Source organism: Brassica napus, chromosome C6, assembly GCF_020379485.1.
Source record: "Brassica napus cultivar Da-Ae chromosome C6, Da-Ae, whole genome shotgun sequence".
NCBI classification, from domain to species: domain Eukaryota; kingdom Viridiplantae; phylum Streptophyta; class Magnoliopsida; order Brassicales; family Brassicaceae; genus Brassica; species Brassica napus.
Window position 1 is genome coordinate 43,691,418 of NC_063449.1, and position 21,303 is coordinate 43,712,720.

Below are 21,303 nucleotides of genomic sequence, written 5' to 3' on the forward strand. Positions count from 1 at the left end.
CGTTGTTAGCAATTAGTCAAAACTCAAAAGAAGGATAGCGATACTAATTGTGACATATATGTAAGGTCATAGATCATATTTTGAAGCTTTGGTTTTGAAATTAGTTGCAGTCTTTTGAGAGAACATAAAAGTTATTTTTCTCAAAAAAAATTTTTTACAATAGATATGGTCATTAATCTGGTTATATGAAAATCTACTTTTGACTGAAAAAAACAACAGAGAATCCCTTTACTCTCTTGAAAGCTTCCATGGCTTTGTCAAACCGTACGCCTTCCTCTTCCTTTGATCGAATAAATTCTGTTTCGTACCAGTTTGTCCATTAACCTTATAAGATGTGCTAAACTCTTATGGACTTCACGCCTTCACCATGTTTCCTCCCATTTTTCTCTGTCAAATTAATGATTAGTTGAATTTTATATTCGCGATTTCTTCCTCTTTTTAGTTTTTACACAAAGATACTGAAATGATTTTTTTTGCTTTCTATACAAATTACAATAGATATGTTTCTTATATTTCAGTACTCGACATTATTTAATACTCCATCTGTTTCATATTAAGTGCCGTTTTGAGTCTGTGCACACAGATTAAGGAAACAATTAATTTTGTATATTTTTATATAAAAACACAATTACCTATACACCTAACCATATTTCAACCAATAGAAAAATAAATTACTGAATAAAATTAATAAATTTTGCATTGAAAGTCGAAAACGACATTTATTTTGCAACAAAAAAATTTTTCTACAACGACACTTAATATGAAACGGAGGGAATAGTTGTTATTTTGTTAAAAGATATAAGTACTACTGTACTACAGTACTAGTGTGTATTAGAATATTCTATGTGTCGACTTAAATATTAATTGGCATGTTGAAACTTCTGGTCGGTCAAAATCAGTTTAATTACTATGCATAGTCACAAAAATTCAAACATTCTTAAAAAAAACACTTAATCAAATTGAGATATTCTTGCTATTGTTTGACTCTACGGGATGAAGTTTTCTTAGGATCAAGGATTGCCTCAAATTCGTCAACAGAAAAAAGGCTAGACCTTGGAGTCATTGGACCAATGTATCAAATTTTTACGATATTGGCGTGATATTGATAACCTTTTAATTCGTGGACGGTAAAGTGGCAGCCTCCAAAAAAATCGTGCGTCTAATGTATCAATTACTTTTGTTAGCAGGCTTTAATAGCATTTTTACTTAATATAATTCAATAAATATCGTAAGTTATTAAACCGGCCAGCCAATCGTGAGGGTGGAATCATATTCAGCTATTTACAGTGGCGTCACTAACTTCTACAGTCCATTTTTAGTGGATAAAAAACTTAGATAAGAATTTCAATTGAGAACGTTGACCTCTGCTGGGTGAAAACAACAAACACTAACTGGTAATGCATCGTTAATTATTTGATTAAGTAGGCTACTAGCCTACTAACACCAATAATTACCGTTAACCCTAGTTATAATCAGTGTTAGAGAGTTTTAAGTACACACGCACTATAATCTTGACCTTCTATATATAGTTCATTATAGAGAAATATACCTTATGTAAATATGAAGTTGGAAAAAGGTATATCTGTTCTAAAAATGGAACGCATTTCAGATACTTATATCTTATGTTGTGCATTGGTTCATAAACACTGTGAAACCCATCATAAAATCAATGTTTACTTGATAGATAGTACATCAAATCAGAGGGCAGGCTTATTATTGTCACACACAAAATCCCGTAACAAGTACAAAAGGGAGTATATATAAATTTTTATCTTGAGAGTTAGAGACATTATGATTAGAGAAGGAAATATAGGGATCGAGGCACATATATAATGTATATTCTGATTAGAAAAAGTGAATGGTGTGAAAGGGTTTGTGGGTAAATCCTTGGGATTTGAACAAAAGAGCTCTCCCTCACGCAGTAGACACCAGACAAGTAGGCATGCATGTGAAACTGAAACCAAAATCAAGTGCCCTTTTTCTCATTTCTCAAATCCAGCTTTTATTCAATTCATTTTCAAATTTTCCTTTCCCGTTTTAGTACTCATTTCTTATTTATCGTATAAACTCCTTTTCCTTTTTGTATATATCCATTTCTCCTTGATTTCCATGCCTCCTTGTCATAATCTTCACTAACTCAAAAAAGATTCTTAGTTTTTGGGACTTTTCGTTGGGGACTAGAGACTCAATGAGTTACTGAGATGACGTCACGAGCCGAAAGGGTGAGGTAAATACAGTAAAACGACAGCCAACGGCTTTGGTGGGACCGGGATAAGCGGAGATCAGACGAGGAACAAATGATTAGTTATGTAATAGAAACAGTTCTTCTCCCCCACGTGTCCTGCATCTAGAGCGACACTTGTTAAGGACGGCGCCACCAACCAGACAATGGGAGCTGGATTGCTGAAGAAAGACTTAAGAACATCTTCATCTGTTTTACTCTTCTCTTTTATTTCTTGTTGTTTTTAATATAATCTACAAACGGACACGATTCGTCATGTTTAATGGCCAACGTTCATTCCTTTAGGGCTACTACAAATCTGAAAAATATTTTAATAGTTTTGTGAAAAGAAATTTTGGGATTGTATGGTTTCCATTGGATCTAAGACTCAAAATTATCAATTATGTATTTCCTATATTACATTATAAATTTTGATGCGGTCAGTATATTGAGTGAGATTTACGTAGTTATCCATAAATTAACATTTCTTTTTTTTTAAATAAATCCATAAAATGTACATGCGGGTAAATTCTTTCGACGTTGAGAGGTACACTCAATATAGTTATTTTCTTTGTCTCCATTTTTTTCTACTCACGTGTTTTATCAATTGGTTAACGAGGACATGTATTAACCCCAGATTAAGCAAACATATATCTAAAATTTATCGTTATATTGTTGATATTACATTATGCATATACGATGACATTATGCAGTATGCATACAGTACAGACCTGATTATAAAATTAATAGTAAACTACTAGAATCGTTTGTAATATTTACTACAATCAAATTAAAATTTGCAATCTATAAAACTTTTTGATGATGTTCAGAGCATTTTATTATTTAACCTAATGCCACATAAGAATCGCTAATCATATATATATATATAACTTGGTATATAATAGATAAGAATGAAAAAGGATTTTTAATCTTGTGAGATGTAATAAAAAACTAGTAAACAATAGACAACTAACAAAAGTTGGGTTGTGCAGTAACTGCCGGTAAAGTGGAGAAGCTTGGAAAAACTTTAAACAAAAAATTGCGGTTAGAGAGAGAGATAGAGCCGTCCAAAAACAAGGCGTAGATGTCTATCCCACGCGCAATCAAACCCTCTTGCTACATCTCAATCTTCTTCTTCTCCCTCTCCTTATATCATCATTTTGCACCCACATGACACACACTTCCATTTATATAAATAAGCATATTCACATCATAAACCTATATATATACACTCTAAGATTTCTAGATGGTCCATATACATGTGATCTAATTAATCAAAAGCCAATCTCTTGCCTTGTTTTATAAACACTCATCATTCAATCCGCAACAGAGATTTCAAACCCTCCTCTCCTTCTTCCTTTTGCTACCCTATTTCAGATCGTTCTTGTTGAAATCGCTTACAAAAATATATCAGTATTTGCCACAAGCCCTTCGTCCAATCTATATTAACTTGTAAGTTTCAACTCATTATTAGTTTTAGTTTTTTTTTGTTCACACACAAAAATACATATAAGATACATATGGATACTGCAGGAACCATTATACACAGTTTCAGTTTTTTTCCCATCAAATATGCATTATTACATACATATAGTATGGGATCGTTTTGTATTTGGGTTGGAAGGTTCATATAGTATACAAATGTGTATATGTGTAGACATTGACCACAAAATTTAGAGTAAACGGGAAATTGAAAGTAATGGTGGGGATTTCGAAATCTATGTTTTTCAAAGAAATTATTGTCTGTTGCACCATTAAAAATAATATATCGATAGTATAGGGATATAAACACATACAAGAGTGTGTAATACACTCAAAGGAACATCAACCTCGGTGACTTCCACCCGTCAAGCTTTTCGGCTATATATCCATTTTATATGATTATCTTCCATATACAATATATAGTTCTTGTATATTTTAGGTGTTATAATACCAACCAATTTATGTTATGTTCTTTAGAGCTCTTTATATTTTATACTTAGTGTATAAACTTTGAATTAATCTTTTCGTTTTAAAGCATCGTTCGGTATGTACAAGGCGAAACAAACACTTAAACTGTCAAACCTAATATTATCTAAGAAAAAAATCCAAAAAACTTTCACTATCAAACTTTTGTTATTATTGCAAAATAGTAAGCGCTCCTCCATTGTTGGTGGTCCCCTGAAAATACATCATAACCATCATCAGAAACATATAATAGCTATACCCTTAAGCTTAAAGATCTAAGATTTTAGATATTATCTATCTACAGGTGAATACATATAGTATGTGTGTGTATATCTATAGATATTTTAATATATTATCATGTGTGTCCGTGTGTAACATCACTATCATTAGCCAACACAGCTTTTGGAATTCCGTTGGACCCAAGAGCCATTCCATCCATTTCTTCTAATTAAATATAAGAAGCTTGTTATAGGCTTTGGTTTTGGTCCCCAAAACAAAACTTAAAGGTTGTGCCTTGTTTGTCTAAGGTTTTCGCAATAGCTTCCAAAAAGACACGCTTAGGTTTATATACAAATACATTTGCTTCATATCATTCTCTTCTCTCTCATTTCTCCATCTCGTTTCTTACTCATTTCTCTAACAGTTTTCCGACTTATATACCTTTACAGGATCATTTTAGATGGATAACATAATGCATATGCCACCAGGATTCCGGTTTCACCCGACAGAGGAAGAACTCGTCGGTTATTACCTAGATAGGAAGATCAATTCAATGAAAAGTGCTTTAGACGTCATTGTAGAGATTGATCTCTACAAAATGGAGCCATGGGATATTCAAGGTAATTAACGTGTATTTTGTATAATGATTATCAGTCATTAATCTTTTGCATGGAATGGCAGTATTGTTTACTTAATATGATCTTTGAAAACCAATAGTGTGCGATGAATTTGGCATGCGAAATGAATGAGAAAGCCTACTTTCTTTGACTTATAAGATTTTATAAACGTGTGTGAAAAGAATATTGCAATGAAAATTTAAGAGACGTAGTACAATCATAACTCATAATATCTCATTTGAAATTAAACTAGTTGATATTTTGGTTGAAAGTGGGAAAGTTGAAATCATATCTTTTATCAGCCCAAATACAATTAACCACATTATTTTCAATTCGTAGGGGTGATTGGTTGCCGCTGTAGATGCTCTAGACAGCGAAAATTTAGTCTAGAGCAATATATGTTAACCAATCGAACTTTTCTTTCTTTAAAAAACTCACAGCAAAAAAAATCTCTACAAAATCAAAATATGGATGTAGAGAGCTTTATTTTCAGAGCAAATAAATAGCGCTTTACAAATCTACAGCAAAATAATCTACATCAAATAAATCTGTGGCTTAAATTATACAGTAAAAAACATAAAGCTACAGTTCATTCCAATCACCCCCTTAATATTAATATGCTAATATTTTGTAAGTGTAAGAAAAATTATGACATTAACATTTGGTGTTGCATTGCAGCGAGATGCACCCTAGGGTATGAAGAGCAAAATGAGTGGTACTTCTTTAGCCACAAGGACAGGAAGTACCCGACCGGGACTAGGACCAATAGAGCCACGGCCGCTGGGTTCTGGAAGGCCACCGGCAGAGACAAGGCGGTTCTTTCAAAGAACAATGTTATAGGAATGCGGAAGACACTTGTCTACTACAAAGGTCGAGCTCCTAATGGAAGAAAATCGGACTGGATCATGCACGAATACCGTCTCCAAAACTCTGAGGTTGCCCCGGTTCAGGTACACATTTTGACTCTAATTTATATAATATCAAACCAATATCTAATAACCTTAACTATATACCATATGTTACACAATCGAGCTAATAATGTGAAGCCAAGCCTAAATGGACTCTATATCATTTATTTGTGAACTATAGGAGGAAGGTTGGGTCGTGTGTCGAGCATTTAGGAAGCCGATTCCAAACCAGAGGCCACTAGGGTACGAGCCATGGCAGAACCAGCTCTACCACGTTGATAGTAGTAACAACTACTCATCTTCAGCGACAATGAACTCGAGTCATCATATCGGTGCCTCTTCATCGAGCCATAACCTTAGCCAAATGCTCATGAGCAACAACCACTACAATGGCAATAATGTATCCTCATCGATGCATCAATATGCCAATATCGCGCTCCCTCAGCTGGACAGCCCGAGCTTATCACCGAGTCTAGGGACGAATAAAGATCAGAACGAGGGATTCGAGCAAGAAGAAGAGAAGAGCTTCAACTGTGTAGACTGGAGAACACTAGATAGCTTGCTTGAGACACAAGTCACACATCCACAAAACCCTAATGCCCTAATGTCTTCGTTCGAAACGCAGTCGTATAATCCGGCTCAGAACTTCCCTTCCATGCATCAAAACTATAGTCATGAGGTTGAAACAAATATTCATGATTCTCTTGGATGCTTCCCTGACTCGTAATTAATATAAAATTATATACTATATTGATTTGTTTTTATGATTTAATTGTTTCATCTGAAGAATAACATTTATAACTGTCTATTTGTAAAACAAGTTTGTGTTTAATACGTAGAGATTTCCTGGTGAATTTCACAAAGGTGGAATTTTTTTTATCTATCCCTTGGGGTTTTCTATTAAAATTTATTTTGTTGTTCGAATTTGTAAGTCCATTGATTCTAATAAAATGTGCTCATAATTATACGACAATGCACGCCAAATCTGTCTATGGTGGCCTAGTAGCCAGGAGAACATGTAAAATGTGCTCATAAGTCAAACCTCAATCAGTGGCAATAATAAATATTATATATATAAATCATGCCAGTGTACGATTTGAATTCAAATTATATGCTCACCATGTGGTATTGAAAATAATTATATGGTAAATATATATATATATATATATATATTAAAAAAAACTAAAACCTAGATTAATAAAACAAAAGTCTACCATTCTTTCTTCTTCATTTTTTTAAAACAGTAAGTCCATACCATTCAAGCTTTGTTATTTATATGTCCGTTTACATGTAATAGCATGTAAAACGGTAAAACAAACAAAAGTAGCCCAAAAAGAAAGATGAACAATGAGAAAAACAAAACAATAATGAAACTATTAGTAGACCAAGAAACAATATAACAAATTACAAAAGAAAAAAAAAGGAAACAATATAACAAAATAAAATAAATGGTGGTCAACGATTGTCGTAAGTACCCTCTGAGGCTCTGACAGACTTTCGATTTTGAAGTAGATTAGAACCTTCTCATCCGAGCAGAAGGTCTTAAAAGACCCATCCATCTCCGAGTCTCCGACACCGAGAACGAAAATGGAGAAAAGCTAAGGATACGTTTTACCTCCACCTTGCTGAAGATCGAAACTTTAAATCATTGCAGATGAATTAACATCCCAACCCCCACAAACCCAAATCAAACTGGTGGATGGCTCTCACACGGAATCTAATCAGAGACGAAGAGCTCGGAGCGATGTCAGACGACGACGATTCGCCCTCGGGAAAGCGATCTAAACTCGATCGGTTCCCTCTTAGCCGATGGGAACTCGCGGTGTCTCTCGGCGTCTTCCTCGTCTTCTCCTCTGGTCTCTTCTGCATCTACATGACAATGCCCGCTGCTGAATTCGTCAAGCTCAAGCTCCCAAGAAGCATCTCTGATCTCCGCTTGCTCAAGTAAACATCATTTCTCTTCTTACTACTCATAAAGATTCAAACTTTGATCAATCTTGAGGTTTCTGATAGTGTCAATGTCGAAACTCGAGAAGGGTATTGATAAAGTTGTAATTTTTGTTTGGTTTCAGAGACAATCTTACTGATAAAGATTCAAACTTTGTTATAGGATGATCGATGTTTTGATCAGTGTTAGAGGTTCTTGATAGTGTTAATGTCGAAAACTTGATAAGGGTATTGATAAAGTTGTAATCTTTGTTTGGTTTTAGAAACAATCTTACTGATAAAGAGTCAAACTTTGTTATAGGATGATCGATGTTTTGATCAAATCTTGAGGTTCTTGATAGTGTCAGTGTAGAAACTTGATAAGGGTATTGATAAAGTTGTGATCTTTTTTTTGGTTTCAGAGACAATCTTGCAGACTATGCGAATGAGTACCCGGCGCAGTTCGTTTTAGGGTATTGCGCGACCTACATTTTCATGCAGACGTTCATGATTCCAGGGACTATCTTTATGTCGCTTTTAGCTGGAGCTCTCTTTGGGGTTATCAAAGGTGTTGTCTTGGTTGTTTTCAACGCAACCGCAGGAGCTACTTCTTGTTTCTTTCTGTCTAAGTTGATTGGCCGGCCGTTGATTACTTGGTTGTGGCCTGATAAGTTGAGATTCTTTCAGGCTGAGGTTGAGCTTCTTCTTTTGCTGATTAAAAGATTCTTCATTTGGGGGTGGTGGTAATGATTCGTTGTGTGGTTTTTTCAGATTGGTAAGCGTAGAGATAAGCTTCTTAACTATATGTTGTTTCTGAGGATAACACCAACACTGCCAAATCTGTTTATCAATTTGGCTTCACCAATAGTAGATGTGCCTTTTCATATCTTCTTTTTGGCGACATTGGTCGGTCTCATTCCCGCTGCTTACATAACCGTCAGAGTAAGCCTTTAGTCCAAGACTTGGTTTCCTTTCTTTTGTTGGCATCTAAGCAGAGCTTTAAGTTCTTGGTTCTTTGTATTGCAGGCTGGACTTGCCATTGGAGATCTCAAATCGGTGAAGGACTTGTATGATTTCAAGACGTTGTCGGTGCTCTTCCTCATTGGGTTTATCTCCATACTTCCAACAATACTGAAAAGAAAGAAGATATACGAGTAAACAAGGAGAAGTCTCTTCACAATACACAGGACAAGACTACACTTTTAACTGATTAGAGGACACAGCGGAAACAATAATGGTTAACTCGCTTATAAATTTTTGTGTTTGTATTTTCCATTTGAGAGTAGAACTGAGGAACAGATCATAGAGTCAATACTTTTCTTTTTTGAATCCAGGTTATTATTTTATTTATATATTTTCAGAATGTATATGAAACCAAGAACTAGAAAGAAATATTTCTCTTCAAATAATATATTTGAAAAAACTCGAATCCCCAAAGAAAAAGCATGACATCATTTAAATTAGACAACAAGTTCTTTCAAACCAACAACATCAACACAAACTCTCTCTCTAAAGCAAGAGAAATATTTCAGCAGAAGTTGAATAAGACAGACGTAAATTTAGGTCAACTTGAAACCACCACCAACAGGTTTGGGCAACTGTTAGGTCTGGCTCGACACAACTTGAACCACACCTGGTTGTTCTGCAAGGAAAAAAAAAACATTGGTCAAGTTAAAACCCTTGTCATGTTTTCCCTAAGCACTCTGACAAAATGTTGCTATCATGACTACATGATTCTTCTACTTGTACTTGTTTGAGGTCTCATGTGCCATATGTCATAGTTTAAGAAACATACTGGAGATCTTGGCGACTTGCTCAGGGGTGAGCTTAGCTGAGAAACCTGAGGCAGCTTCCTTGTAGCTGTATATTAGAGCGTCCTCTGCAGCTTTTTCACTGTTGAATAGCCAAAATGAACAGAACATAATCACCATTATCATATCTTATTACTCATCACATCAATCGAGACGAGAATTAACCAATAAATATACATATCCTCTCTTTTTTAACCTACTAGTGACACAATTAGTAGATGTTTACAGACCTTCCAAGAACGGAGGAGAGTCTACGGAGATGATAGACTTTAGGTTCCTCATCGGTAGGCTTCTCTGTGTAGATGATGTGAACCTTTGCTTCGGACGTTTCAGCAACTCTCTCTGTAAAACAAGAGATTTATTTCAGCAGAGGTTGAATAACACAGAGTCAAAGTTAGGTCAACTTGAAATTACCACCAACAGGTTTGGGCAACTGGTAGGTCTGGCTCGACACAACTTGAATCACACCTGGTTTTTCTGCAACAGCCAAAAATCATATGAGAAAAAAAACACACAACAAGAGAAGGAAAAAAAAAACATTGGTCAAGTTAAAACCTTTCTCATTTTTTTCCTAAGTCTATATTATTACTGATAGGCCTAACTCACACCCAAAATCTAGCTCAATTGTGGCAGATTATCATATCAGTCAGGTATATATTGTCTAAAGACACTACAATCAATCCCACGATATGGGATGTTAATAGCCCTCTCGAAATGTGGGTAAAAAACGGTCCAGTAAAAACAATTCAAGCACAATATCTCAGACATACCATGGTAATATGAACCATTTGTACATGCTACATAAAAAATTATTTACGTGGAAAATCATATACTGAATTTTCACCGTGGACTCTAATACTATAGTAGTAATGAGCATAACTCAGATCCAAAAGCTGGCTGAATAGTGAAAGATTGCCACATATGTATATTTTGCCCAAGGACACTACAAATAAAACATAACTCCGAAAATGCGCCATCATGACTGTATGATTCTACTTATACTTGTTTGAGATCTCATGTACCATATATGTCATAGTTAAAGAAACGTACTGGAGATTTTGGCAACTTGCGCAGGGGTGAGCTTAGCTGAGAAACCAGAGGCAGCTTCCTTGTAGCTGTAAACCAGAGCGTCCTTTGCAGCTTTGTCACTGTTGAATAGCCACAATGAACAAAAAAAAAAACAGAATCACCATTATCATATCTTATACGCATCACATCAATCACAATTCAACAGTAAGTATATATTTAAGCTACTAATGACACATTTAGAAGATGTTTACAGACCTGCCAAGAACGGAGGAGAGGGTACGGAGATGATAGTCTTTAGGTTCCTCATTTGTAGGCTTCTCGGTGTAGATGATGTGAACATTTGCTTCGGACGTTGATGAACTGGTAGAGTCAGCCATGATCAGAGCAAGGAGTGATAAGAAGAAGGAGAAGACGATGAGTTTTAGGTAGATTCTTCTTGTTGGAGGCGCAAATGTGAAATATGCGTTACGTGAACTTTTACCATTTATATCAATTTTAAGTTGACTCATAATGGACGGCCTCAAATGATTAATCTGTGATTAGACGGCTATAATTTTGCCGGCCTGGATATATGACCTTCACTATAAGTACACTTTCCTGCCAAGTGGTTATCTTACCATTAAAATAAAACATGAATCAACCAAATATTTTATTTGCACTGATTTTCTAATCCAATATATTGGAAAATCGTCATCCATAATTGTCAATTAAAACTATGAAATTCTTAAAAGATTATTAACAAAAAATATAAAGTAGTATGTTAATTTTATACTAACTTTAGTAAAAAAAATCATACTAAACAAAGTAATTTTACATAAATATTAAATTTCAAAATATATAATATCTTATTTTATCTTCTTAAATTATTATAATATTAATAATATTTATATATTAATTAAAATATTTTAAATATTAAAACTTAGATAATCACCACCAGTTTTGAAACTAAAATTAAATTCAAGAAGAAAAATTCTCCTCTTACTGAGTCTCAATGTCCTGTGTAGTTGGAAACTAGAATTAATATGTTAACGATCATGTCAAAGAAATGAAAAATTATAAAAATAAACATAAAACTTTGAATTAGGTATTAATTAGTGTATTACCCATGGGGTGTTACATGCCGTGCCGTCCATAAGCTTGTTGGGGCTAATAATATTACAAGATAAAGATCTATCACTCATCATATTATTTTATGTTATATAAAATAATTTACACAAGAATTATTTAAATATAAATATGCATTTCGTAAAATTTGCATTTTCTATTATATCTATAGTGTGTGTAATGAAAGTTACAATGTTAAATAAAATTTAAAGTATAACATTAATTTAAAGAATGAATAAAGAAAATGATACAAGAAAAATAACAGAATTTCAAAGAGGAAATATTTATTCAAATAATAGAACTCATATCTATTTTGTATAAGGGGAGCTCTTAATTTTTATTGAAAATGTGGGCCTAGGACCATTGGCTTTTTCCATAGCCTTGAGCACAGCGCCGGTTACATGTCTTTTTGAAAATATATTTAACCCAAAAATACTTCTGAGTTTCATCACCAAGAAGAGTTAAGTTAACAATCATTATCGATGTCCAATAATCATCTGATTAAAAACACTAAAAACCATAAAAATATTCAGCCTTCGACAACAAGTCCATGGGTCATAATATACCCGATTAAACTCGTCAACCGGCCCATACACAAAATTGAACTCGTGAACGCAAGGAAAGAAAACAATGTAATAGATGGAAATATACATTTTTATTATAAATCAGCTAAACATTCTAGTAATTTTGGTTTTCACATGTTAAAAAGAAAAATCGAACAAACTAAGGTAACTAGAAATTATAAAGCCTAGAAATTAATTTATACCCACTCATTATTTATTAAAATAATTTTCCCTCTCACCTCTCATTTTATAGTTTAATACGCCTCAAAGCCAAGTACGCCAATATTCTATAACCAACAAACATGAAGAACAAAACGCTCACGCTCGTCCACAATCCAATGTCTCCGATCACTTCCTCCTCCATAAACCGGCACCCAGCCGTCTTTGCCGCTCCATGCGTTCCCTTTGGTTCGCATCCAACCATCGCCAATATCGCATCGCCATTTCCGTACTGAACCGCTATTAATAAACGGTAACAATAAAACGTTGTGGAAACGTATTTCATCCACACCATGCCTGATGGCACTTTGTTAACATAGTAACCGCCCGTTAAAACAAACGCTAGCATTGTCACAGTCACGATCGTGGAGGCTTTTTTAGCGTCCATGATAGCTGCGCCTAAGGCAAGTCCTAGTCCCTGAGAGGCTAAGACGTATAGCAATAGCACGGAAAGGGTGAGGAGGAAAGGTATTAGCCCTGGACGTAGACCGACCATCCAGTAAGTTAGCGTCAAGAACGCTGCCGGGAGAACGAGTTCCATGGAGAGCGATCCGATGACGTGAGCCATGAAGTAAGATGAGAGTGTGTACATACCCGACGCTCGTTCTCGAGTGAAAATCGCACGTTCTTGCGGAAAGGTGAAGACTGCGTTAAATGACGGAAGTACCCCCCAGAAAATAGATATGAAGAAGAGTAGTCCTAGTCGGTCCTGTAAACAATATTATCGTTAGAAAAAATAACGCCAAACAAAACAAATAGTGTTTTTGTTACATATGATTAATAACGTCTATATACTTACGTGCACGTCTCGATAATCTGAGTGCCACCACATGAGACTGCATAGTAGTGAAGCCGCGAGGACCTGGAAAACACGAAGTGCATCAAAAGATTCGTGGCGGCGTTCTTTTATAAGTCTATGGAGGAGGATGCATAGCTGACTAAACCATGTTGCAAGACCGGACATTATTCCACGAGCGTTTTTTCTTGTTTTCACAAAACGTGCGTTCTCTGCGGGAGAAGGTGACGCGTCGATGCAAGCTTTGACGTTTGGGGCTAGCAATGTATCGTAAGCAATGGCTAGTGTTTGTCTCACGTCAGGTTTTTCCCGCTCAGTTGTACCGTCAATCTGACAGACACCTGCATAGGTCATAAAATCTCAATCAAGTTAGATAAATTACGTATAATAGTCAATAAACATTGTTAAATTAATTAAAGAAAACAAAGTTGTTTTCGTGTCTAGTACCACTAGTGCATACCAAGTATCTATGACTCGCTAATCGGATAATAAATTTCACAATGGAAAAGATTCAGGGTGGTCAATTAATTAATCAAACAACCAATCAAGTATCCAAAGTTTTATCTCTTAAACTATATATTAATGAAATTAAGCCACTCAAGTTATCATCCAAATAGGAGGAAGTTAATTGGCCAATGGAGTAATTAATTAAATGTCCTAAATATAAAAAGCAAAAGACAATTCAAAGTGGCATTGGACCGAACCGAGGTGACGGCTAATCAACCAATCGTCTTCTCTGGACCGACCAAACAAATGTATTTAAAGAGGTTTTGACATTGTATTGGACCCATCTTTTTTTGTCTAACAAAACTAACTTATCTTTAAATTAATAAGTAATGGAGATCGGATTTGCGGTAAAGCAGACCAACCAAGGTGGAGAGGCGAAAGAGTCCACCCAAGAAAGCATAAGGTCGCCACTAAAGACGTTCTTAGTTTTAGCTTCTTCATTGATTCCAAAAACAAATAAAATGCAAAAGCTTGAGCATCAAATACTCTATAGTATTTGAATTTAACTTTCTAAACGATAAAGCTTATACAAATTAAGCCGACTAGTTATTACTCCACTTACATATCAGGTGGATTATCAACAGGATTGAAATTGAATTCAGGGAACATAAGTTAGAGGAAGTCAATATATAAATAAATATGAACAATGCATAGTGAAATACTCGACAAGTGTTATCATCAAGTGTCAAGAGCCAACTTTTGGAAAAGAAAAATTAATTTCTGTTGTTCCTTTCTTTCAAATTGATCAATAAGTTAGGGCAAGTGGAGTTTACTGTTATGCTTTGACGTAGAAAGCAATATCTAACCTTTTCAAATATAGCATATACTTTTGCTTAGTAGATCATGTGATTATCAGCTTTCCAGCCATGGAAAATCACATACACATGCACACACATATGTATATATACATAGATATATTCATGGAATAGATTGAATGGTCATGTGGATGGTTGGTCCAATAAAATGGGATTTTTTCACAAAGATAATGATACAAAGAAAGATTGAATATGAAGCATATATGGTTCGTGGAGACAAAGAACTTAATACCCACTAAATTAATAAATTAGATCTGATAGTACTAAATATATGCCATCGTGCGCAACAAACTATTTATTTTCTTATTTTTTTCACTACAAACTGTTTATGCGTCTTTTTCATTCAACTCTTATTATTGCCTTCTTACTCTACCTATAGCTTCACCAGAATATACATACCATGTGCGTGTATATACATACGTACATGTGCGAAGTTTTGTCATAAATAATAACACCAAACAGCTTTTTCAGAAGAAAAAAAAACACCAAACAAAAATAGAAAGTCAACGACGGAAACTAAATGCAGCCTTATGAGATTTGTTTGGTCTTGGGTAACACAATTAAGTCATTAATTCCATTTTAACAATCCCTAGAAAAACATTAAATCAGCCGTGTGTGGATCTGTGATGCATGTCCCTAGCTAGCTTAGATATGGACCATGTATGAATATTGTCATGAAAACTAATTGCTGATTTATTAAACGAACCTAAGTTTGGTCCACATTGTTGTACATGCCTAAAACGTCAAAACACTCGTACCAAAATCTGGTACTTACTCATCCGTTTTGGATAGAGCAAGGACGAACTGGATTAAACTAACGTGACCTATGTATATGTCCCTTCAGGCTAAAGATTGTAGTTTGCCCATAAATTCATTTTCATTTTTCTATGTGAAAAACTTTTATTACACTTATTCTTGTACTTATCTAGAGAAAAATAAATCACAAAAATGTGAGAATTCTTGTATTCACGATAAGACTCAAAAAACAATGAAAGTGAGTTGAGAATATCCAATTCCCAACGATTATTGCTTACATGAGGGCTGAGGGAAGGAAAGTGATACCACGCGGTAGATGCGAGGGTGTGATTGGATTCTTTTAGGCGGTTCATTAAAGTAAAAGTTTCTCAAATCAAGGATGCATGGAAATAAGGGAGTGCAGACAATTCTAAGAGCATCTGTTCACACTTTTCCCAAAAAAAAAAAAAAAAAAATTTTTTTTTTTTTGTGAACCTGGTTTCACTGTATCGCGGGCCCCACGCTACGTGGTGGCCCGCGATTGGTCTGCTTATTTTTTTTTATTTTTTATTTTTAAATTAAACGAAAAAATAAAAAAAATAATAAAAAATTAAATTTATAAACCCCACTCAAAGTTCATAGTTCATTGATGCAGATGCCCTAAACCACGCGCTTGAGTCGAAGCGTGGAGCTCGAAAGTTACACGAGCATCAAAAGTGTGAAAGACTACTTTGATTAAACAGCGAAAAAGAAGGCTGTTTTTATTAGTTGTGGCTTCAAAAAGAGAATTTATTTGTATAACAGAAAAAGATGTTAAAGATAAAATGAAAATAAAAGTTAGATAAAGAGGAAACAGAAACACACACAAAGAGCCAGGGTTCGAAACCTATACGTCACCATGTAACACGTGGTGTTTTCCACTAATCCCGTTTTTAATAAAGAACCTTTTCTTTCTGTTTATTATCCAGCCAAAAAAAGAAAAAGAAAAAGAAAAAGAAAAAGCACGGTTATAATAGTGTAAATGTGTAATGCGATAAGGTTTTAACATAAAAAGGAATAACATTTATTCAGATGATATATAATCTATGCCAAAAATCTATGGCATATATATCATACTGAAAAAGAGAGAGAAAACATAACACGTATCCCCAATAGCCCATAATTATTATCATAAAAAAGCCACCCTTCAATTTTCAACTTTAACTTTTAAAAATTATTGTAAACTTTAGAATAAACAATTATTGGAAAAACGGTGAGAAAAAAAAAATGCTAGATAAGTCCCTTTACCATACAAGAAAATGTTTGCTACTACTAACCCCTGGGATACGAACTAATAACATAAAGCCAGACTAATGTAATAGCTATAGATTAACCATGTAATTAGTTGTATATATATAATATAAAGAGGCATAACGATGACAAGAGTCAACGAGGGACACATCAAAGCTTAGACTTGTATAGTTCTCATCGTACGTCTGCGATAACGATCATAAATATGACATTTATTATTACTCTCTTTTATTGGGGTCGAGCTGTTATTTTCAAAGTATTTTTCTATACAAATATCTTTACCTCCTCTCACATGAGTAGTCTCATGCATGGTTACAGTATTCAAATACGTATACACACATAATAAAACCACCACAAAAGATGATTTCGTAATTAATTTTTGTTGGTCCTATCATCAGTCAATTTCATGTGAGAAAATACTTTTCACAAAATATATACCAATAGGTCTAATCATATGACTAGTGAAATATTCGTAATTAATAATGCGTTTTAGTATGATTACACCAAATAATTAAAAGTTTGAGAACGTACCGTTAGCAAGATCGAGAAGGAAGTCAGCCGGATTCATCGGAAACGCCGGCGAGAATCCGACGGAGTCGAAGTAAGCCATGGCGTCTCTTCCTTTTCCGACGAACAAACACTTCCCTTCGCTCAAAAGCAGCACAGTGTCAAACATCTGAAAGACGCGGCTCGACGGCTGGTGAATCGACGTCACCACCGTCTTCCCTTTCTCATGAGCCAACCCAGCCAGCGTCTGGACCAATCTCAGAGCCGCCGTCGCGTCGAGACCCGACGTCGGCTCGTCGAGAACGAGAAGGCTCGGGTTGATGAGCAGCTCGTGAGCGATGCTCACTCGTTTCCTCTCACCTCCCGAGATCCCCCTGATGAACGTGTTGCCAACCACCGTGTTCTCGCATTTCTCGAGCCCGAGCTCGGAGATCACCGACTCGGCGGCTTTGATCTTGACGTCTCGAGTTAGACTCCGAGGGAGGCGGAGCAAGGCCACGAACACTAGGGTTTCGCGCACGGTCAAGTGCGGGTAGAGGAGATCGTCCTGGGCCACGAAGCCGGTGCGTTTTAACGTTTGTTTCGTTAGTTTGACGTCGTTGGCGAGTATTTTTCCCGTGAGGCCTGTTCCATGGAGTCTCCCTGCGACCGCGTTTAGCAGCGTTGATTTACCGCTTCCCGATGGTCCGAGAACGGCCATAAACTCGCCAGGTGTCACCATTCCGGTGACTCCGCTTAGTATCGTCCTCTCCGTTGATGGGATCTCATCGGACGGTTTGTGTTCAAGTCCCAACAATCTCTTGAGTTTCACGGAATCGCTGGACTTGCCATGTATCTTCACTCGGTAACACACATCGACGAACTATATCAAAAAAAATAATACGAGTCATGTCTAGAGTCAAAACTAGTCAACAATTCAGTGTTTGTTTTTTTTGTAAATATAAAAAATTGTTCGTTCAAAAAAATAAAATGAATTGTAATCTATATTAAAATTCAAATCTGGATTTTGTGTGTGTGTTAGACCTTGAGGGTGATTGGGAAACACGGAGACGATGAAAATAATAAGGAAGGCTGATCACAAGTATCTTGAGGGAGACGAGGTGATGAATCTGGACCGTTCATTTGATTTTCAACGCCGTCAAAACCTGACATTATTGTTACGTCCTTCTTTCTTTTCCTTATATATAAAAAAAAACAGATGGCGAAACTTAAACGGAGTTAGAGACGGAGAGCGATAGAGAGAGAGGTGAGTGAATATGGAGAAGTCTGAAGATCCGGGGGTGAGATGCTGAGACCTCTATTTATGGAGACGAAGTGGGACGTGAAAGGCAAGTGGATGCCACGTCAGCAAAGTAATGTTCATTGAGCAAATAACACGTGGCGAAACGTATATTACCAGCTGGCGACTGCTGAACGGAATCGGGTCGTTGGAAGAGGAAAAGAAAGTGTCTTTAAATTCTACTTTCTATTTCTCTTTTTGGGATTGTTATTATGTTTCTTTCTTTCATTTCGAATATAACTCTCACTTTACAGAATACAGATTTTAAATAAGTGTTTTCCACTATAATTGTCAAATTGAGAATCACCTGAGCTTGGAGGAGGACGATGGATTCGTCTAAATGTATATTATCATGTTGTCAGGATGTGCTTTAGTTTCTTTTTCTCGTTAATGTGTGTGTCAGCTGGCTTCATCTTGTTTTCTTTTGTAAATTGTAGAGGTGATAAATGCATCTCTAAATTTTTTCTATATAATGGAAAGAGAAGTGAAGAGAGATCCAGTTGAGTGAGCTTTACCTCCAAAACTTTTTTGAATCAAATAAAATAGATATTTTCAATCTGACTCTGTTAATGAGTTTTTACTAATAAATATAATTAATAATTGAAAACTATAAATTAGAAAAATATTAATGGAAAGATAATAAATAGTTAAATAATCAGATTGGTTGAGAAATGTAATAAAGACTACTATATGTATATATCTATTAAAGGAAAATAAAATTTAAAAATTTACAGAGAGGGTTAAGAAATATTTTTGCAAGACTTTTTGTTGAGTAATATTTATATTTATCTTAAAAAATTAATTATATCCATCATTTTTCTATTTAATAATTTATAACTTTATGCTTTTATTTTAATTATTTTTATAAGAACATATTTTATTTTATTTTCATTATTTTATGAATATTTTTTTTTGATAACTTTGGTGTGAATTCAAACGCTTTCTAGATCCAAAGACTATTCACCAAAAGGACCACAGAAATCCGGATTTTCTTGCCATTTAAGATGTTTATGGCTCCAGCTGGAACCTCTTTACCACTTGGTTATGAAAAGAAATATATTTAATGAAAAGAAAGAGAAGTAAAATATAAATTTCTCAAAAATAGTTCCTATTAAAACAAAATTACCATTTTATCTAGATGTGATAATTTTTGTTCAGTTGCAACTGAAATATTATTTTAAATTAACAATAATTAATGATTACAAAAATGTTTGTATGGTTATTTAATTTTTGTACAACTATTTAGATATTTATATAAAACATAAAATGGTTAAATAAAAGTGATAAATGTAATAAATTATCAAATCGAATTATAAAGTGAAAAGAACAGTGACAGAGAAAAGTTTGAACAAAACTTGCATTTCAAAACTGTACTATCATATATTTTTGATGAAAATAAAATATAAGAGACACAAGGTACGTAATGCATATAGTACCGGCCGGTAAGATAGTGAGCATGCCACTTTGCCAACACGAGGTAAAACTAATGTGTAAATATTATAAATCTGAGATGTCCCGAAGCCATAGCCGGCCATTGCTTGTCGACCATCAATTTTATTTCAAATAATATGATATTTAAGCATGACTGAAAAATGCTAGTCTACGATTGATGGTAAGTTTTATATTATTGTAGATGTTTCAAAATAACATAAGTATTGTTGGTCTTCTTTTTGTTATTCCAATAACCTGTGAAAGAACATAAGATCTTAATAGTTGCGATGATTCAAACGTATGGAAGACTCTATGTTTTGATAAGAAGAATGTTGCTGTATTGCTTTATGTGTGTGGCTAATTTGATGTTTTGAAATGGTATATACATTTGTCTCTACGACATGTACATGCTTCTATTGAAGTTCATCTGCTGTTCATTATCCAAAATAGAGCGAATATAGAAACATGGCACATGTCTAAATCTAATGAACAAATCTTGTAAAACATGTTAAGAGTGAAACAATATTCGAACATGAAAGAATCACGACCTTACACGTTAAAAACATCGAAAGGTCGTGAGTCGAACGAAAGAAGAAACTTATTGACACGAATGTTCCTTCTAATCGGTGGATCAACTCAATTAGGGTACGAAGACTACAACTCGATAAGAGCAAAAATGTGCACCCAAAAAAAGACTTACATATGTACTGTATTAATATTATGCATGGTTCAATTTGACAAAACTCGATAAGAGCAAACATGTGTTACATGATGTATATCGTATGTTCTATCTACTCTTGTGATCATGATGTAACTCTATGCATGTATCTGTTGAAGAAGACGTGCGTTTACGGGGATGTACGGTGGTGCGTTTCAGAGCCGTCACGACATCGTTTTGAAGACCGTTCGCAATTATTCTTTGCTATGGAAATATCCCCGATTAAATTTGGCTCGCGAGCGTTGACCATGATGTGACTGAGATTGTACAAATACAAATCTATCTCAAAAGTCAAAGATCGTGTAAAAGGAAAATAACAGATTTCTCGGGATCATTTCAGTACTTCGCTACAGAGACAAGCACAAAAACACAAAGTACAATGAATGGCTTAGGTCACTTGTGTAAGAACTTCACAGTTTCAACTTTCAACGGTGGGTCCCACTAGTTAACCCCACGACATCGACGCGTGTCGATCGCACGTGATGAGTGATGATCCACTCAAAACTGTCCTTTCTTTTTTTCTCAACTCAGATCCGTTTTGTGTCATTCACTGTGTACTTTCCTTTCTTCGAAGATGGGTTTGTTCTAGCTCACCTTCCACGACGGCGCGTGGGTGAACTCGCCGTGATAAAGTAAAGGTGTGATGGAGGATTTATTTATT

General features: G+C 35.0%; 4 protein-coding genes across 6 annotated transcripts; 2 read left to right on the plus strand and 2 right to left on the minus strand.

Moving 5' to 3' along the window:
* The first annotated feature begins 3,145 nt into the window (after positions 1 to 3,145).
* Positions 3,146 to 6,877, plus strand: LOC106374819 (NAC domain-containing protein 30). 2 transcript variants are annotated; one of them, XM_013814758.3, is made up of 4 exons: positions 3,146 to 3,673; positions 4,837 to 5,007; positions 5,683 to 5,954; positions 6,094 to 6,877. In XM_013814758.3, exons 2-4 carry the CDS (start codon positions 4,848 to 4,850, stop codon positions 6,637 to 6,639), a joined length of 978 nt encoding a protein of 325 aa, XP_013670212.2. In that variant the 5' UTR covers positions 3,146 to 3,673; positions 4,837 to 4,847; the 3' UTR covers positions 6,640 to 6,877. The 2 variants fall into 2 exon arrangements, with proteins under 2 accessions (XP_013670212.2, XP_013670213.2); XM_013814759.3 differs by lacking the exon at positions 3,146 to 3,673 and adding an exon at positions 4,547 to 4,729.
* Positions 6,878 to 7,419: 542 nt separating this feature from the next.
* On the plus strand, positions 7,420 to 9,244 carry LOC106376812 (uncharacterized membrane protein At4g09580-like). Its single transcript, XM_013816939.3, has 4 exons — positions 7,420 to 7,856; positions 8,261 to 8,531; positions 8,610 to 8,780; positions 8,865 to 9,244. The coding sequence occupies exons 1-4, from the start codon at positions 7,612 to 7,614 to the stop codon at positions 8,994 to 8,996; spliced, it is 819 nt and encodes a 272-aa protein (XP_013672393.1). The 5' UTR covers positions 7,420 to 7,611; the 3' UTR covers positions 8,997 to 9,244.
* On the minus strand, positions 9,233 to 11,526 carry LOC106374820 (subtilisin-like protease SBT3.4). 2 transcript variants are annotated; one of them, XM_013814761.3, is made up of 6 exons: positions 10,934 to 11,484; positions 10,700 to 10,797; positions 10,064 to 10,126; positions 9,880 to 9,991; positions 9,634 to 9,731; positions 9,233 to 9,480 (listed from the first exon to the last, which is right to left on the minus strand). In XM_013814761.3, exons 1-6 carry the CDS (start codon positions 11,185 to 11,187, stop codon positions 9,440 to 9,442), a joined length of 666 nt encoding a protein of 221 aa, XP_013670215.2. In that variant the 5' UTR covers positions 11,188 to 11,484; the 3' UTR covers positions 9,233 to 9,439. The 2 variants fall into 2 exon arrangements, with proteins under 2 accessions (XP_013670215.2, XP_022559688.1); XM_022703967.2 differs by lacking the exons at positions 9,233 to 9,480; positions 9,634 to 9,731; positions 9,880 to 9,991 and having other exon boundaries at positions 10,044 to 10,126; positions 10,934 to 11,526.
* Positions 11,527 to 12,418: 892 nt separating this feature from the next.
* On the minus strand, positions 12,419 to 18,486 carry LOC106376813 (ABC transporter G family member 25). The gene is made up of 4 exons (XM_048761361.1): positions 18,238 to 18,486; positions 17,239 to 18,076; positions 13,364 to 13,701; positions 12,419 to 13,273 (listed from the first exon to the last, which is right to left on the minus strand). The coding sequence occupies exons 1-4, from the start codon at positions 18,364 to 18,366 to the stop codon at positions 12,593 to 12,595; spliced, it is 1,986 nt and encodes a 661-aa protein (XP_048617318.1). The 5' UTR covers positions 18,367 to 18,486; the 3' UTR covers positions 12,419 to 12,592.
* Positions 18,487 to 21,303: the final 2,817 nt, after the last annotated feature.

Bases quoted from the DNA above. Each gene is read 5' to 3' on its own strand.
- LOC106376813 (XM_048761361.1), bottom strand. From the start codon at position 18,366: ATGTCAGGTTTTGACGGCGTTGAAAATCAAATGAACGGTCCAGATTCA. The intron at 18,077-18,237 runs GTCTAACACACA...TTTTTGATATAG, and splicing joins GTTTCCCAATCACCCTCAAG to TTCGTCGATGTGTGTTACCG. The intron at 13,274-13,363 runs GTAAGTATATAG...TATTGTTTACAG, and splicing joins CAGATTATCGAGACGTGCAC to GACCGACTAGGACTACTCTT.
- LOC106376812 (XM_013816939.3), top strand. From the start codon at position 7,612: ATGGCTCTCACACGGAATCTAATCAGAGACGAAGAGCTCGGAGCGATG. The intron at 7,857-8,260 runs GTAAACATCATT...TTTTGGTTTCAG, and splicing joins TCTGATCTCCGCTTGCTCAA to AGACAATCTTGCAGACTATG. The intron at 8,781-8,864 runs GTAAGCCTTTAG...TTTGTATTGCAG, and splicing joins CTGCTTACATAACCGTCAGA to GCTGGACTTGCCATTGGAGA.
- LOC106374820 (XM_013814761.3), bottom strand. From the start codon at position 11,187: ATGAGTCAACTTAAAATTGATATAAATGGTAAAAGTTCACGTAACGCA. The intron at 10,798-10,933 runs GTCTGTAAACAT...GCTATTCAACAG, and splicing joins CTCTCCTCCGTTCTTGGCAG to TGACAAAGCTGCAAAGGACG. The intron at 9,732-9,879 runs GTCTGTAAACAT...GCTATTCAACAG, and splicing joins CTCTCCTCCGTTCTTGGAAG to TGAAAAAGCTGCAGAGGACG.
- LOC106374819 (XM_013814758.3), top strand. From the start codon at position 4,848: ATGGATAACATAATGCATATGCCACCAGGATTCCGGTTTCACCCGACA. The intron at 5,008-5,682 runs GTAATTAACGTG...GTTGCATTGCAG, and splicing joins GGAGCCATGGGATATTCAAG to CGAGATGCACCCTAGGGTAT. The intron at 5,955-6,093 runs GTACACATTTTG...TGTGAACTATAG, and splicing joins CTGAGGTTGCCCCGGTTCAG to GAGGAAGGTTGGGTCGTGTG.